At 40.1% G+C, this 18,646-nt stretch overlaps 1 protein-coding gene across 8 annotated transcripts in view; it reads right to left on the reverse strand.

Moving 5' to 3' along the window:
• Positions 1 to 18,646, reverse strand: part of creb5b (cAMP responsive element binding protein 5b) — a 43,579-nt gene that overhangs the window by 19,192 nt on the left and 5,741 nt on the right. For 5 of the 8 annotated variants that reach the window (XM_082552545.1, XM_082552544.1, XM_082552543.1 and 2 more), the window contains exons 1-5: positions 18,485 to 18,597; positions 13,278 to 13,355; positions 12,861 to 12,954; positions 10,916 to 11,037; positions 9,420 to 9,577 (exon numbers count right to left, since the gene is read on the reverse strand). In XM_082552545.1, coding sequence (XP_082408671.1) covers positions 9,420 to 9,577; positions 10,916 to 11,037; positions 12,861 to 12,954; positions 13,278 to 13,355; positions 18,485 to 18,514 — 482 coding nt within the window. In that variant the 5' untranslated portion in view covers positions 18,515 to 18,597. Of the gene's footprint in view, positions 1 to 9,419; positions 9,578 to 10,915; positions 11,038 to 12,860; positions 12,955 to 13,277; positions 13,356 to 18,184; positions 18,209 to 18,484; positions 18,627 to 18,646 lie in introns of those variants that run through there. The other 3 variants (XM_082552546.1, XM_082552550.1, XM_082552547.1) reach the window with 3 other exon arrangements.

Genomic DNA, 18,646 nt, shown 5'->3' on the forward strand with positions numbered 1-18,646 from the left:
TTTTTTACACACACAAAAAAGTTTAATTCTCAGTTAATTTTATCTTTCTGTACTTTCAGAGTATGAATAATTGTATTATACATTATAGTGTGATATAAATGACTCACTGTTTTTATATTTCCTACAAATTAAGTGCTGAAATAAATTATTACTATAATATACAAAGGCATGAAAGAAGGCAAGTGAAAAAATGCACGACAAGCTTAGCTTAAGTCACCTTTGTGAGTTTAAAAACTGTATGTTTAAAAACTACAGTTGCTAAAGGGAATTTGATTACCCACTGATATAGTTGGTGATCATGTCTAACTTTTATACTCAATTCTAGCTCTCTGGTTTGAAGCTCATTCACTCTGAAGACAGGAACATCAAAAACAGAGCACGAATATTACTATATATTACATTATATATTACATTACTTCATAACATGATAATAATATAAAAAATATAGGGGACTTCTGTCAATCGCAGTTTAGAGGATTAGGTATTTTGCTGTCACCTGATGTGACGCACTGATGTGCTTATAAAAACTAAGGGTCTGTGGCTCCGTTGACAATAATAAAGAAAAAACTTCATCAAGTGTTTCCTTTTAGACTAAAGGGGCTGATTCTGTCATAGATACTGAGAGAAATGTTGGTGCTTATATCAAAAGATTCAGAGTCTCTGAATGCAATGAATTGCTTTCATTTTTCGTATTTCTGGTTAAAAGTGTAATCACTTTCCAAACATGCAAGTTGGCTGCTGCCCCATGTTCTCGGAAAGCCCTGAGCTGAAAGCGCGCACGCTAAAAAAAAAACTATTGTATTATCGTAATTCTACAAAGTGGGGCGGCTAAGGAAATCTATTCGTACACTTTAAAGTAAATTTAACATTTTGAGAGAAAATGCTTTCCGCAAGCTCGTTCTTTTTTAGTTTGCTCTTCTTTCTACAGCCACAAACTCAGAACAGAACCACCCCCCCCCCAAAAAAAACATTAGTGAGCCTGTGCGCATGCTGCACTTCAATCATCTCATGAGTTTTTGGATATACTTTACTTTTGTAAAGTATATCCAAAAACAATGGATGAATAATGATTTTGGTGATGATAAATGACTAATATTTGTCATAACAACCACATGAGATGAGCATGATGAGAATCATATTTAGAAACTGCTAAAGCAATGGAAGCCCTGTGGGGAAAATCTCTTTCAGTGACCAGAAGAGCGGGCGGACCAACGGGCTTATCCACACTCACGGCCACATCAATAAATCACATGTACAGAGGGCCCAGGCTAAGCTTAAACTATTGACAGCAGTCCTGTCTCAGTCACTGGCTCAAGGCCTTGGCCATACAAATACCCAGACCAATACATCTGCGCTCGGTGACATCATTTATACAACTGTCACCAAATCCCTGCTTCTAAGAACAACAATTCCCAGCTGCAAGGTGCTGCAACACCCACATGAATGCAGCAATTATTCAGTCCTCACATCTAAAAGCAGCATTCACCGCACGATTCTTCAACAACTTGCATCAGAAGAATCAATAAATCTCCAGTTATCTGTATCGCCACAATCAGCGCTGCCACTCACCAGCTATTTAAGCTCCATTTCCTCCAAGCAAACAAGAAGCATTTAGGTTAGCTGTGTTCAACGGGTTAACATAATCAATTCACCACATCACAGCCTGGATTACGGTAATAGTGAGTGGTGAAGGAGTGATGGCCTAATGGAGGGGGGGTAACAGGGCAAACGTTCCACCACCTGAATAAATACCTGTATTTTTCCAGACCTAAATATGTGCATTTATGCTCCAGACATTTTAGATTGCTGCACACACACACAGGACTATTACCATCCTGACGATGTGTCATGCCAGTATAACATCCCAATTTATCACAATCACACTCATTTAACAGCGCGTATGACATCTGAGCAACACAGCGAATTCAAACATTTCCACATGGGAAAACTCATGAAAGTACAATGAGGTATGCAGTGTAGCTGCATCAACAGTTTCCCTCAGTGTTTAGACTTTGCCAGCATTCAGAAGGATGAACAGTCGCATGCTGGTACATGCTGTTGATTATGTAGATGAAGACTACATCATTTTTTCATAACTACGTGATGACTCGATTTTTCATTCAGACGCAGACTGAAGTTTTCTCAACAGATTTTTGCAACACACTGAAGTAAAAACGAATGCTAACTTGAAGCACGTCTGTATCTCATTATGATGTGTCAATTAGCTAAACAAAACTGGCTCATTTAAAGTATTTTTGTTCTAAAACTGTCACAGTATTTGCTTTCGTTTCCCACATGTATCATGTGTGCTATTCTACTAATTTAAACAAACAGTATTTTGTAAGAAGGATAAGCTTTATACGTTTATTTTTTTATTAATTAGCCCTATTTCAGTCATACTTCATCCTTAATCCTGGCAGCCACATAATAAACAACAACATTAAAAAAAACACGCAGACACACAGGCTCTGTGACACAGAGAATAAAGGCTCCTTTTGAAGACCGTAACTTCTGCACCTGTCTGTTAGACGAACGCTCTGTCCATCACGACCACATTCACCAAAACACAACCTGCTTGTCCACTGGGAAGAAAAAAACAACACTAACATCTGACAGCACTTCCTCAAGGGATTAACCCGAGCTTTGTGCTGACTCTGCTGATAAATAAAGACATTTCAGACAGCTGGCAAAAAGTCACTAACGGTGAATCCAAAAATCTAGAAGAAACAAATATAACTTACTTGTTGAAGTGAACACAATGGCAACTTTTCTTATGCATTACAGTGTCAGAACCACACTGTAAAGCGCCTCAGCAACAGTTCTGAAAAAGGGCTGAACTTGTTTTTCTAGCTTTTTCCAGCAACTTAAAATGAAAGATTTCCTGCTTCTGATGAACTCTTAATATGTAGTATTGTGTCACTCTTTCCTTTTCCTGTGCGTTTTACAGACTAAACCATTTATTCTTTTTTTCACTCTGATAAATACTATACTCTACAAAATAATGCATTTTAATATAGCACCATCGTACACCGTCAGTAAGGCACTAATCAAATACAGTATAAAGAGTTAAACAAGAAACTTTCTATATTTCATGCTCCCTCCTGCTTTGTGTATTTACATCCTCCTGCTCAAAGTGTTTATATGTGAATAAGTGCATATGTGAGTGTGTGACTTTTTCATTAAGCTGCGTGTGAACATATGCATGTGTCTGTGTGTGTGTGTGTGTGTGTGTGTGTGTGTGTGTGTGTGTGTGAGTGAATAATGACAGGCTCGGCTCCACTGAGGGGACTGATAATAGCCTGGGCTGTGGGCCCCAGGGGAGAGCAGGTAGACACTCTACAGTTCTGACCCTGCGCTCTCACATTACTGAGTGCTTCGCTCTCAGCCCAGCTCTCCTCCACAATCCCCGCCCAAGAACCGCCGCCGCCCAAACCCACCCATCTTCACTCCACCATGACATCATTAGTAGACTTTCATCCCTCTTTATGCCTTTTTTACTTTTTCTTGTGCTCTCTTATTTCTAATTGTCCACATCATTATGATATTTCTTTCCACCACGGACCCCTCATGGTGTCCACGCCTAAACCCACGTCCCCCTGATCTACTGTGTGTAATCTACAAATTTTGTAGACACACTGTGCTTTACTGTCCCAATCCCAACAGTCCCAACTCCAACTCAAGTACTGGGGACTTATACACAAGGGGGTTGGCTGCCATCCAACAGAGAGAGAGAGAGAGAGAGAGTCCACTGACTCATATCCTTCCCTTTCTGACTCGGCTCCAGCAATGATGTAATGCTCTTGGTTTTTCGCCCTCCCCCCACCCTGTGCCTGCCTACCCCCAGATTTTGTCCCTCCCTCCCATCCTCCTCTCACTTTTCCCTCTCTTTCCCTCCTCAACTCAGTCCAGCATCACTGTACTCACTCCTCGCTGGGTGAAGTCACTGCAAGCTCTGGGTAGACACAGCAGCTAAAAACTTTTGAACGTAACCAAAACAGCCTAGGGCCAAGTTCCAGACGTTTGGGAGATGGTGGTGCAGTCACCATGGGAACGGAGGTAAATACCGGGAGAAACAAGGGCCTCAAACAGCTTGCAGCTGCCTGGCTCTCTGAGTAAACACTACACAGGACCTGCCCCTGATTTACTGCCTTTAATCACTGGTGGGAGGAGAGTGCCATGGGGTTTGGACTGAGGAAATAATACGAATCTGATCAAATAAATCAGCTATAATGGGTTACGACACAGGCTGACTTTTATTAGCGCTCTAGAGAAGGGATGGATGCTGGGAGGGTGCTTCACTGGAATGGATCTGGGCTGGGGTGTCCTCACATTAGGGTGCCTCAAGCTGAGTTAAGGCATGCCAAAGCACAGTTTAGGAATGGTGGGGAGTGACACTCTGGAGCAAATTAGTGTAAGTGTTGCGGTATTTATTCACCAAATATGATACTGTTTTGAATCATCAGATGCTCTTGGCTGACGAAAGCAAAGATGGGTTGGCTTTCATTTTAACGAAAGCATGTCAGTGCATTCATATCGGCGGTTAATCGGAAAAACTCTTCAGCAGCTAATGAGTCATCTTGTTACAAGCTACCCTGGGATCTGTCAGCAGCACCTGACTGGTGCTGTAACATTTGGCATAAACAGACCCTTTCACTTTCAGAGATACTTCATCTTTTTCCCTTTTCATCTACTAAAACTTCACTATTTATTAACATGTTTATGTCTCTGCTGTAAAGCCAACCTAGGCTCCTGTCACCCTGCCACCTGATTCCTGTCTTCTGTCAGTCTCATCTCTCATTCAGCTTTCCATCTTCCCTTCTCTTTCAGAATCTCCATACATTTTTCCCACACCCACATTGTTCTGATGCCATGTTCTTCATGCTTCTATCTTTTCCTCTAATTCTGTACACACCATCCAGCAAAATCCATGTCCTCACCATCTGATGCCACTCTTCACTCTCTCTCCTTTACCCCCAGGATCTGTCATTTCCTCTCCGCCATCTATACCTCCTAATACCTTCTTCCGCTCCTCCATCCACCTCTGATCCCATTCTTCCCCTACTCTGTCCACCTCTGATCCCTCTTTTCCACACTTCCCTACATTGTGATCCCTGTGCTCCCCAGAGCTCTGAGGCACATCCCTGTGTGTGAGTTGCTTGTGCAGGAGCCTGCATGTGTGGTGGCCCCAGGGCAGGGATGACACAGACCCGCTGGAATGAGAGGGAACAGAGTCTGGGCGTTCCTCTAAAAACGCACTATTAAACCCAGTGCAGTACACAATGAGCTCATCTTAATTCAGGTCAGATGTACATCCTGCTTTCTCTCTCTTTCTTTTTGTCTTTTCACTACTTTTTTAATTGATTACATAGTTTGAGCTTTATTCGTCTGTACCGTGCTTACCAGTTTTCTCTTCTGTCTACCTCCTTCCTTTCTATTTGGATTAGCTCTACAATTTATTCGGAGCCAATAGCCACTTTTTTTTGCGGAGAACTAACAAGTTCGAGCACGGGGGCAACTTAAGCTTTCTGTAGAGGTCACACACTCGTATACGCAGGACGGACCTCCCTCCTTATCACAACTTTGTGAATGCAATCTAATCATAAACAATAATAAAAGACATCTTGTTTAAATTGTAAAGTTCATGAGGTCAAACTTTATCCATAAACAGCCCATAACATCCTTTCTCTCTATGCTCATGCACCAGTGCAGTGCACTTAGAAGGCAGCACCACTGGGTTATTACAGGCATGGAAAGAGTTATTATGCAATCTATACGATATGCAGTGTGTATCATGAACCACCTATCGGCACCACTGTATCAATATTAATTCAGTATAGTAGGTCAGCGGTTCTATTTTAAACAATTGATGAAGTAGTGAGTATCAGATTACACTGTATGTAAAAGAGCATGTACACATTGTGTTTAGACGTGAACATCTGTTCTCAATAAGTGCTCACTAGCTATAATATCTGACAATGATCGTGGATTAACAGGATGATCGCAAGCTTTTGCAATCAAATAGAAATGCAAATGTACTTTGTCACAGACACTTATACATTTTAATAAATTGAACTGCTACAATTCAATCTATTAAAAGCAAATCTTCTACCCAGTGGTTCTTCATGATCAATCAGCACACTAGCAAATCTCTTTGCAAAAACACAGGAAGTTAATATCACTCTACACTTTGCATGAAACCTTGCTGTTAAGAAGGCATGAAGACCAACATCTATTTCTGCTACTTCCCTTAAAGGCAAAGACAAGGACCACAAGTAGAAGGGTGCTGAAGGTGTGAAAAATATTGTGCATTTAAAGCAGCATGGGAAACACAACCACAAATTGACTTCCTTCAAACCTGTGCACAATGTGACAGCCAAACTTACAAGTTGCACACAGTACGCCCAGGGTGGGACACCGCAAATGATAGATGTATAGGTTTAAAGATAAATCCACAATCTAGAAAAGCGAATAGACTCTCCGCATAGAAAGAGCTGCTTTAAAGTTAATGTGGTTATTGTCACATTTGTACAAAAACAAAATGAGACAAAGTTCTATTTTCATTATTGAAGGTAAATTGAAAAACCTTTTGGTTAAATGGTGAAAAACCAACACTGCCTGACATCAGCAGTTAGTGGTTTTGAGGGCTGCATCTCATAAGTTCAAATATTGTCTTTAACACTTTAGTAGGTTTAGACATCTGTACTGTACATTTAACAAAAAAAAAAAATAGTTGAAAGCAGTACTTAACTATCAAATTATCGGCAACTGATGATGAAATCTGCCACATCTGTACTGTATTCACGTAGCCCAGATGCATTCAGGTTGATTGTGCTATGTAATGGAAACAATCAGGCTGAATTCCTTTGTGCAGCCAAAATAGAAGAATGTCATTTTTTAATGCCTTGTGCCCACACCCATCCACCCAGCAAGCTCCACTTACAAGTGAAAAGGCTGAGGTTTTCACAGAATGTTGTATCTCACATGGTTGACTAGTAATGTCCAACACATTTAACTCTGACATAACTCAGCACCAGATGTTTGTAACTGAAAAGCAGAGAGCATTCAGAACAGTTGGACACTGCTTCACTTTGCATGATAATGATAGCCGTGACATTAAGATCTGCTGGCTGTTTCTTATGCCTGGTTTTAACACTGGTTTGTGTCAGTGCAGCTCCCCCAAGACCTCCTTTAAGGACTCAGAGCTGAGGGAAGGAGAGAAAAAGCGAGAGCGAGAGAGGTCCTCAGGTTTCACAGCTGCAGGCCCAGCTCAATCCTAAAGTAAATGGACTTGAGGAAAGCCAATCCTAATTGATTCCAAGCCTCAACCAAGCCTCAAAGCTCTTTAGTAAACATTGTGGAGCAATGAAAATGACTTGTTATCCTAATTCATTGGATGCTCATGCTGTGCACTCAGCAGAGCAGAGGAACAAAATGAAGAAGCAGATGGAAGTGAGATTAAACTGATTTTGTTTGGTGATTTTGTCTCATTTAGAGACATATTTACCACAGAGCCCCATAAAGTGTGTTGATACTAAAAGATTTATAGACCTGCAATGATCAGATACACAACCTTTACCAGTCGTGACAAGGATAACCATTTTTTAATAGTCTCTTAGGTTATTATGGTTCAAATTAAACACAAAGATTTACATAGCGGGAACCTAACTGTGCTTCTAGTTTTACATGATGACCTTGTTCACAAAAGCACAGTAAATCAAAACATATTGAAGCCTACAATTCTCATGAATTAACAGGCTAATATCTGGACTGTGTTGGACTGAGTACACCAGTCTGTGAAGTGTCCAGCATGGTCTCTATGTAGGAAGTTCCTGTGGAGAGACCCTGTGCACAGAGGCTTTGGTGAGCCCTAATGGCTTCCTGTGGAAGTTCTGCTTTTCAGTGGAGGGGTTTCCTCAGCCCATTTTCCTGCTGATGTGAACATTTCCAGATCAGTTTTCTCTTGTGTGAATATTCCCATCCTATTCATGTTTCAGGATTCCGCCATCCTCGTAAACAAGTGACGCATCTGCAACTTTAGACCATACAATTGCTGCTCAGAGGTTGCCTCAGATCATGTGTGACAGATCACTGCAGCTGGCAACTTGGTGCAGTTCTGTGGCTGGCAACCACCACCACATGGCATACCGTCTCTGAATTTTGAGTGATGCGATTTTACGACAATAAACAATAACACAGCTCTCTCAACAAACCGGTAAGGGCTCTGTGGTCAGAAAGGGCTGTGAAGTGAAGTGGTGAGTCAGGTAAAGAGTTTACAATGACAGGTAAAGTCAGGTGAAGCAGGCCTGACAACGTCTCTGTTACTGGCAGTGATTGCTGCTCCTCCAAGGGGTTGAAATTCCATCCCTGTCCTCAACAAAGAGCCTGATGGGGTGTCAGTCAGACTTAGTGATGGGCCTCCCATCCAATATTCACTAGCTCCCGAAGCTGTAAATCTACACAAGACAGCCTCAACACAGGGCTGGCCTAACTCTGAGCCATCTCAATGTCTAACAAGTTTGCCACAGGCCTGGTTTACAGTAACAAAGCCCTGGCACAGATTTGAAGGTGGCTGAAGTTAAAGCACAAGGAATGAATGAGGTCAGTGGAGAGTCCTCATGTGGGAAAAAAGGTGCATAAATGTTTGTGTGCGTTTCCTATAACCGTTATGTCACTGACGTATTAAGACAGAACTGCAGCAGAGGGAAAGACGTTTCACTCAAAGAGATGACAGCCCTGCAAGAGTTGGCAAAATTTATGCAATCAATACCCAATGCAATACCCCAATCATTACGTACAGTGTGCATATACAAGTAATAAGCACAAAGAAGCAACCCACACACATTGTAATTAATATGGTTTCTCTATCTGCAAAGGTTCCAGAGAAGCAGAGCTCTAAGGCAGCTGCCATTCCCATACTGTGAAAAGAACTATTTTAGAACATGAAATGCTAAACCTGTGTAAAAGCGGTCACGGCTTAGGCTTCAACAATGACTTCATCTTATCCTCTGGGACCCTCTTTGGCATGCTCTGCTATGGGACAACAGTGAATGAACAGCAAAACACGAATGGCAAGTCCCACACACACTGCTCCAAATGTAATGAAACACTGACATTGCCTCAGAGACAATGGGGGGGATGACAGCTGGCACAGAAACAGAGGGACCAGGATGAGACTGAGGCTGTCAGTATAACAGGGGCACACTTGAGGTGAGAGAATCCCCAAAGATCACTGCGCTTGTCAGGCGGTTTTCAGTCTGTCATCAATTCTCAGCAGTGCTCAACAACTGCTGTTTCATGTCATACAGAAAAGAGAAAATGCCTCTCTCAGTAGCAAGTTTCATAAAACCTGTTTGTACCTGTTACTTGTATTTACGCTGCTGATGTTTCACGACATCTTTCGGCCACTGCGGTCTGCTTACCCTATCTGTCTATTTGTTGATGGAGCCTGAGTTATGACAGAGCTGGACTGAGGAGAGGGCAGGGCCTGCTGGATCACTATGCTGGTATCATGATTGCCCATTCGTGAGTGGGACTGCTGGTGCTGGCCTTGGCCTGCTTGGCCATGCAGTGAAATGTTCTGTAAAGAGAAGAGAGGAGGCGAGTGAGCACAGTATAGAGGTTTAGGACTCTATAAAGAGCATTTTCAAGTGCAAAACAACACAAGCATTTCAACCATTTGGCCTTGGACTTCACACATTCAGTGGGTGGGAATGGGTAATGAGGAACTAAGTAAGGTATCATCTACAAGCTTTTCTGTGCTGAGCTGAGAGTTTATTGATGACCATATTTCCTTTATTTTTATTTTACCAACAGTTTTTAACTGTCACATTATGAATATTCATACTAAAATAGCTGCAAGTGATAGAATACTCACACTCACGTATCTCTCACACACTTACAGTGCCATAAAGTATTTTGCATTGCAGTACAATTACTTAATCTTCACCATTATGATAGTATATTGCAGGATATGGAAATAAGACTATTTCATACTGTCTTCTTGGTGTTTTCTTAAAGTTTCAAATTTTTAACTCTTATCTTGTTGTGCTTTACACTCCCTGCAAGTCTTGCTCTGACTCGCCTCCTGCTGACTTGGCAAAGCCTCCCATCATAAACCACACAGGCTGGGCAGCCTAGACATGGCTGACCTGAGCACGCACGATCTCCAGAGCCAAACCACAGAGACAACAGCTTAGCTGCAGCAGGGACTGCACACACTCCCAGACCTTAGATAAGCAGTCTGTCTTGTGGTGATTTGACTATTACCCATGTTTCAGGTCAAGGTGCTTCAGGGCAGATGTATAATGCATAAATGATCATGTTCTTTGTCAAACGTCAGTGTTTGTGACTCTGCTCACATACAAGACTGTCTGGTCAGTATTTTTTCCTGATTACTGCTGAAAAAGATGTCTCAGGGGTCTGTCTGTCTGGGAGAAATAGGACTCCTTCTCTAAGCGATGAAGATCTGTTTGAAGCTGCAGGTGGAGAACCTGATATCTTTTGTCCTCATCTGTGATGGGTGACAAATCTCCACCTGCTAGCCCTGTCTGTCACTGTTGACAAGTCAGATGAGGTTAAAGCAGCGTGGCACTAGTGGCATCACGAGAACTAGACAGGGAACATATAGTTTGGATAAAAGAGAGAAATATAGCAGAAATATTAGCGGTGAATAAACACTTGTGGCTATCCATTTTTGAACAAATGGGCAGAATGTGGTTGCATGAGGTCTATGTGTTTCCAGTCTATAAAAAAAATGTGTTATCAGCTCATGCAGTGTGAGCCGCTGTTAGCGACATTACTCATGTGATCACTCCAGATAAGAGCTCTTAACCACCTAACCTCTGTGGCTTTGGTCTCATCTGTTTTTTGTTTTGTTTTTTTTAGTCTGAGTTTTTTTTCCTTTTTGTTCCAGTACCTGTTTACTGTCCTCTTCTTCCTGGGCTTTGCAAAATTCCTGCTCAATTGAGCAGTCCAGGTCACTGAACAAGCCCACCTCCTCACAGTTCTTTAAAAAACGTGTTGGCGTAGGTGTCTGGTCTGTAAACGAAGAAAAAATGTTTTTCAGGTTTAAAAGTAGAATGTGGACCTTTAAAAGTTAGAGGGAAAAGAGTTTTAAGGGGTTCCAAATGGCAAAATATATCCGCAAGCGTAGTGTTTTCGTGAAAAAGTTGATTTCATATTTGTCTTTTTCCTTTTCCATTTTGTGATATTGTGTGATGCTTTTGTAAAAGATGTATGCCTAATTCTCATTTGCATACCTGAAACATATATACAATGTAAAAACTTACGCAGGCAAAATGAACCAAAATGCAAATATGCGCACAACAGTATTTAAAACAGGAACCATGTCTGCAAGAAGTTAAATGAGACACGAGAAAGCATTTAAATCTGTTTTGACAGCGCAGCATGTTTTATTCTGATAATTTGGATAGTTTTACTGCTAACTTTTAATTTGATTCTGTGACTCTTCTTGTACTCTCCGATTTTTATGTCTTGTATTTTTTGTATTTTCTGCCTCATTGTTCCTTACTCTAAAAAAATGATGTCCAATTATGTGAGCCAAAGTTTTTACCAGCATGCACTTTAAGCAAGCTAATGGAGACCAATCCAAAAAGAATAATGAACGTACACTGTTGTTGCACATTGTGTTTTTAAGTAAGCATTACTTGTATTTAGCCGATGAGAGACACTACTTTTGACAGCCCAGTTTTTTGCTGACAAAGTACAGATCCCACCTACAGAGTGGGGTCTCATTTGTCGAGCTCAGTCAAGCTGTGGTATTCAGCTTGACATTGTGGGGGGTGCACGCAGATCGGGTTTCAGACTGTTGAAGGTGATTTTGGGATCACAGTTGTTTCAAAGGCTAAAAGCATACTCCATGGCGTGTTTATCCATTCTGGCTAGACTGAGGATTGACTCAAACTTTCGTCATGACGTGTGTACTCAAAACACAGTTTTACTCTGCAAATATACACCGCCGTTTCGATCTGCAGAGACTGACGATATTACTCAAGCTCTATTAAGAAACCGAGTAATGTCAGTTTTTAGTCGAGTCAATGCAAAGCAAATAGAGCAGGTCAACTTTAGGTCATGAATTATAGTACTAAAAGTTAAGCGTAGACAATTTTGCATGTGACATTGTGTGTCTGAGGTGTGACTTTGTGTGCTGCATAACCACTGATTATTTTATCCTGAGTTCAGTGTATCAGTAAGAAAGTAGTCATAGTTGTAACTCAGGCGAAAAGCGATAAAGACGCCTGGCTTAGAAAATCTGATCCTACTGACTACCGAGTGTAAACAATAAAGAAGAAACTACTTGAATAGTCTGGCTGTAGCAATTTTTACTAGACGATGGCTGATGCATTAGGAATGTTATAAGGAGTAGAGATCTACACTATTGGATTGGCCGCTACTATTGGTTTGACTCTTACTGGACTTTTGAAACTCTAGATTAATGTCCAGATCAGCGGCTCAACTGGGCTTTTGCACCCTGTAAAACTTCCTTTCTTTCGACGTGATATATAGAATGATGACGCACCGAGTGACAGAAAAGCGCAAATCACATGAAGTAACAGGAAAGACAAGCTCACACATAAAATGCTCATTTGTCCAGTTTTTGTCAGGCAGCTTCTTTATATGTTACTGAAGTGTTCATTGTGAATGACACTAAGCTGTAGGGTAGCATGCCTCATATGATTTACATTATTGCAAACAACTTCTGGAGGCACTGTAAAGCATACTGATGATAGACGAGTGTGTCTGTGCATGAGTCACAAAGACACAGCTGCAAACAAACTCCAAGTTTCTTTCAAACCCTGCTCAAATAGTGAGGTAGTCTGTATTGAAGGAGCATAACTCACCTGATAACATGTTGTCGTTCTTTATGGAGGGGAACTTAAGGGTCATCTCATGTTTGTGTCGATGTATCATTAGATGGTCCTCTGTGGGGAATCGCTGTTGAAAAAAAAAAGAATTGTACATATGTAAAGAGACAAGTATGAGTAACTGATAGGAAATGAAGCACTACCCTAAAATAACATTCACTGTTATTGTAGTCATTCTTGACTACATCCTAAAAGAAACTTTTTTTTCTTTAGGTATTTTAACACTAGACCCGATCACAGTTTGTGTTTCAAGCACTTCCATGGTATTGCGCTTCTCCCTCATGCGCGAGAGATAAATCTACTCCGAATCCCTCTTTGGTGTATTGATATCACAGGCAGACATACATATACACATGCACATGTACGCATTGAGTTTTATCACGACAGTCTCACCTGAGAACAGCCAGGAGCGTTGCACACGAACGGCCTTTCCTGGTCCGAGTTCATCACTCTGGCCAACTTCTCATAAAACTACAGAAAAAGACAAAAGAAGAAAGCAGTGAGGAGAGCTGAATAATTTTTGCTTTCCTTAGACGAGGGAAAATACGCTCGTGTCATGCTAGACATGAAACTGCTACTGCACCTGCACTAGTTTTCTCACGCTACAGTAATCTGGGCTCCACTAAAATGACATCAAGGCTGAGGTTGTGGAAACACTGGGTCCAATAACTTCAGCAAAACTCAACCACTGGGAAAACTTTTAAATATTTCGATAGACGGATTTTCTTTATATCCACGTTTTTATTGCACACTACCACATAGATTGTAACACACTTTAAAGCTGGTAATAAACAAAATGAACAAATGTATCTATATAGACATTGCTTCTCAGTACTTATATATTTTTTATTAAGGCAGCTATGTAGTAAGACAAAATTGACTTTAAATAAAAGGCACTTACATCTGGAAAAAATAGCTCCACATTTAAGTTTCAGCCATACAGTCATCGGTTTCTTAATGAATTGATTCGCTGGTTATGCATCTTTTAGTGAGAACAAGAAAAGGAAGCAGCGGCTGTGCAGCCGTGCACAGTCAGAAAGTGCAGCTTATTTGATAGAAAGAAGAAAAGGAACTTTAGTTGGTGTTAGTTTTAAAGCTTAAAAATAAGCGGGCCTCAGGTTTTTTAACGTGCACTTTAGGAACTTCTCAGTGCACCCATATCATTTTAACTTTAAGAATTCAAAGCAAAATGGGACAAGTGATGGTAAAAGATAAAAACACTAAAAATAAACCTCTACAAATTATTTCAAATTTTATCCTTTTCCTCTTTTAACTTTGAAAAACCCAATCAGGCAAAACCAGTTAAAGAAGTCAAAATTTTCAACTGTATTTTTTTCATACATTTCAAATAAATTACGGAAACAACAGTTGGATTTTAAAATATATCGATCAACATCAAACGCATTAAACAACACCTATGTGAAATATGATATCCACATGATGGAGCGCACACATTCAAACATTTATATTGCACAGGTTTACAGCATCTTACTTTATTGTTCCTGCCAATAATTTTTTTTAATTATTTTAGGCAGGAATAGGAAGGAATATATCTTTTTATTATTATTACTACATTTTATTTTGACGTTTGACTTTTTTTAAAAGTGATATTCAGGATGCCAACCACTTGTAAGCTTACCAAGGCAACACACACAGTATACTTGAAGTTTGGTCAGATTCTGAGCTAAATTTTTGCTTGCATTTGCATTTTTACTGAAACAATTTTTGTTAAGATCTTTGTGTTTAGACAACATTAAACACAGAAATTTATCTCACTTGTGTAAAAGAGAAAAACGGTTTTCGTCACAGTCTGCAAACTACTGAGCAAAAAATATTATTTGTGCAATCCTTGTACTTTTTTTTGCGACATCATACTTGGTTCGCAGCTTATTTAGTATTTCGAGATCTTATTATTGTTACAGTGCAAAAGTATAAACTATTCTTCTAATAAACACTAACAAAGAGCCTCTGAGCAGTCATCACATTTCAATAACACAAATGCCAAGCACTTTTAGACGGATGTCGTACCAGATGTTAAGTAAGTACGATTATTTGTCTTTTAGGGTGAAGGTGGACATGAACATGCAAAACATGCAAAACAGGGATGCACCATTATATATAAGGAACATCAGTACTGGCTTATATCAGCCTTGCTGGCTGCCATTTACCAAGTTGTGGAGAACTGAAAGATTTTAATGTAGTTTTCATTGTCTCCCGGCACAAATTATTACATACCGATAAAAAAAAACCCATATATGCTGCATTGGTACTTTCCAAGTTGTTATTTTAACATAAAATTTCTTAACCATTCTTGCATCCCTATTTCACACCCCACACATGGAAACCACACTTGGCTGATGTGTGGTTTCAATGCAAAGCCCACAAAGCGCTTGGGGTGTCTAGCCATATAAGAAATGGATTTTGTATTTAATTATTTAATGATTCTTGGCCTTATGAGCCTTATGAGTCTTGGCTGCATGATAGTTTCACAGAAACCTATTTCTTCTATGTTACAATAACTTAGAATTGCAGTTAAATAAAGAAAATTTGGCATTATGACCTAAAATGAGACACAAAACTTTTTCTGCTTAGTTTTATCTGCTTTTTATTGCACAACTTAAATGTAATCAGAGAAGGGGGTTTAATAAGACACTAAGAGTTTGATGATCATCAAATAGGTCTGTGGTTTATCATGTGTCCTCTCAGTACAACTAAAACATCTGCAGTATTTACAACACTGATACTGGACCACATCATTTTTATTTAATGGCACATTAAACATTTCCTTTTATCGCTTGCATTATTATCACCTCTCCCTCCTACCAGTTCACAAGAACCGCACCACATCTGTAATTCTGTAATAAGTCTGTAATAAGTCAGTGCGGCATGTCAAGTGTCAGGCATGAATACTTTCATACACTATGTGCATGTGTCTTTTTCATAGGTACAGGCTATTTCCTTAAGCGCAGTCAAAACAGTCAAATATTGTGTTATGCTAAGCAGTCCTGTTTTCCTAACAAGTTGTACTTCATGACCAAGCCCGCTTGAACAGGGTCTGGAAAGGGTCTCACTGTCAGAGAGCAATGAGACCTGGTCTCTCTTTCTATCACCAGTTCAGTTCTCTAAAACAGGGCCCCTAAAAACTCACCTGGTCTATTTTGACACAACAAACACGACCAACACTGCTGATCATTAAATAAAACTAAGCGCTAGATGACAAAAACAGTGTCTGTAGATATGGCGCTACTCACTCGTGTATTAAATAAAGGCCCCAAATGTTCATGAAACAGCATGAATCAGCTGTTGTGTTTCAACTCTTGTTGGAACTGTTGTTTACTAGCTCCCTTCTTGATTGCCAGTATGAATTTGAAACAGTTCTTGAAACATAAAAACTTTAAAGCAAGGCATTAAAAAAATAAGAGAAAAATTGTTTCCATAACTGTAAAAAACAGAAACGTTTACCTTCCTGTTCCTGTTTCTAAAACGGGACTCGATCATTCCCTCACATTTACTAGGAAATTCAAACCATATGATACATAAAACTTCCAGCCATTAATTCTGCGAATGCCTCTGCGAATTATCCAATAGCTTTCACACTTCAAATTATCAGCATTCAACGCCCTTTCCTTGGACAGGGCACTTGGCTCTCATTTAATATAGATGTTTTCATTTAGTAGAGGAAATTTGGTTACACTTTACATTAACTGCATCCTGATGTGAGTGAGGGGAAGGATTAGGGTCCGGCATTCGATTTCAAGAGGAACTTGGGAAGAACTCTCCAGGTAGAACGCATATTAGAATTTAAACAATATGGTGAGGAAAAGAAGGGTTGGGGTGCAAAGGCATATGGGGTTAAAGCAAGCACAAACATGCACAGCAATTCAACTCTCCAGCTCCAGTGCCATAACCTGGGCTTTTGAGAGTACAAATTGAAGGAAGGATTACGGCGAACCCTGAGACAACGTACACGGGACCTCTCTGACAATGTCTGCACTGAACTTCTGCTCTTAAACTCAATGCATGACTAGAAGACTGGTTTGACTGAAATATAAACTTCAAAAGCTTTCAATTACTGGTCTCTGACTCAACATAAACTCATAAATCAAAAAATTAACCCTCAGAGGTCTAGCATGGGATTAGCACTGCTCACATTATTCTAACTGTATTATTCTTAGCATTCACTTTGCAGAACTTTGCAGGTAAAGGCGAAAAGAAAGCTCTAGTATTAAAATAAAATGCTCTAACTTCTGTGGTGTACTTGTTGCTCAGACTTGAGACTGCCTTTATGTTTGCTACCTTTTCACACCTTCTATATTAGTAGAGGCATTACCAGGGGTACCTCAAGCACAAGAAATGCAGCTAACAGTTTACTGCTGCAATCCAGCTTAACATGTAAAAAACATATATCCATGAAGGTTAGTAAATAACACTATTATAGAATAAACAAGTGAATTTAAATGCATTAACTATAGCTTATGATACTTGGTCTAAGTTTATGTAAATCCTAATAATTATTATGAACTATTTTTGGATTATGTATTTTTGCTTTAAAAATAAAAAAAAATTTGTCCAGCAAGTTAACTTTACTCAATCTGATAGGCTACATATTTTTATTGAGACAAATTATTGCAAAAGCTTTCATACAAAGAAACTCCATCCCAGTCTACATTAAATGCTGAAAAAAGTCGCAACAGGCATAAATAACACTTTAACAGGCGTTATTACGACACCGAATAAAAACTCGGGCACAATAAGTGGAATCGTGTACGAGAAACATGTGTTATTGATAGTGCTGTCACATAAACATAATGATAGCGGCCGGAGAGCAATCAAATAATTAAAGCATCTTTCTCTTTTTTTAAAAAAGCCGTTCCGTCACAAAGTGCGCACCGTCAGCACAACCTTACTCAAAGTAACCCTCAACATCTTAGCGCTTAATCAAATATCGACTGGCCTGCAGAATGACGTAATCTTGATGAACATTGCTGTTCAAGAGAAAAAGAGGAACATAAATTTAACGTAAACAAGGATACCCTGGGGTAACAGCGTAACCACCGGCCCATTATATTCCAGACAGTCATTGGTGAACCGCAGCACGCACGAGTCCCGAAGATTAGCCTGCTCTGCGTATCCCTGGATGGGACAGGCATGACAATGATGCAGGGGTCCAGCTTCGGAGATTTAGAGCTAAATGAAAACTTAGAAGACGTGCCAAATTGGTGTGAAGTGCAACGAAAAGCGCCCGTTGCAATAAAAATGTTCGTGTTTTTGTCCTTTCAGATAATTTTCTGCAGACTTGCCTTAGCTGCTACTTGACAGACCGAGCTGCAGCGGCACTTGACTCCGCGATTCAACTTCAACAACAGTGTAAGAGACAGGCCAAACACACGGAGCGCGAAGTGACATGACAATGCACTCACTCAAACAAAACTCGCACGACACAAAGCTGCAGACACCAGGAGGTGAAAGAAATAAAACAAAATCACATCTTTAGAAAGACTGCTGAAGCGAACGAGAAAACAAGCTGTTGCATGAAAAAGGGAGAAGGACAAGTGAGAAGAATCGCTTTTTAAAAGAATAAAAATAAAAAGATGACAAACCTGCAGAGGCGCGTGCACGGTCCTCTGCATGGTGGCAAGGCTTTCAACTTACCAAACAAGTGCAGAAAATGTGAAGCAGTCTCTCAGAAGAAACCACGTTGGACTGAGAAAAGATTACAATACGATCTATTTAGAGAGCATAACGTCACCCTGGGTGACGTC

The sequence above is a fragment of the Aulonocara stuartgranti genome (genome assembly GCF_965226115.1).
Source record: "Aulonocara stuartgranti genome assembly, chromosome: 11".
NCBI classification, from domain to species: Eukaryota; Metazoa; Chordata; class Actinopteri; order Cichliformes; family Cichlidae; genus Aulonocara; species Aulonocara stuartgranti.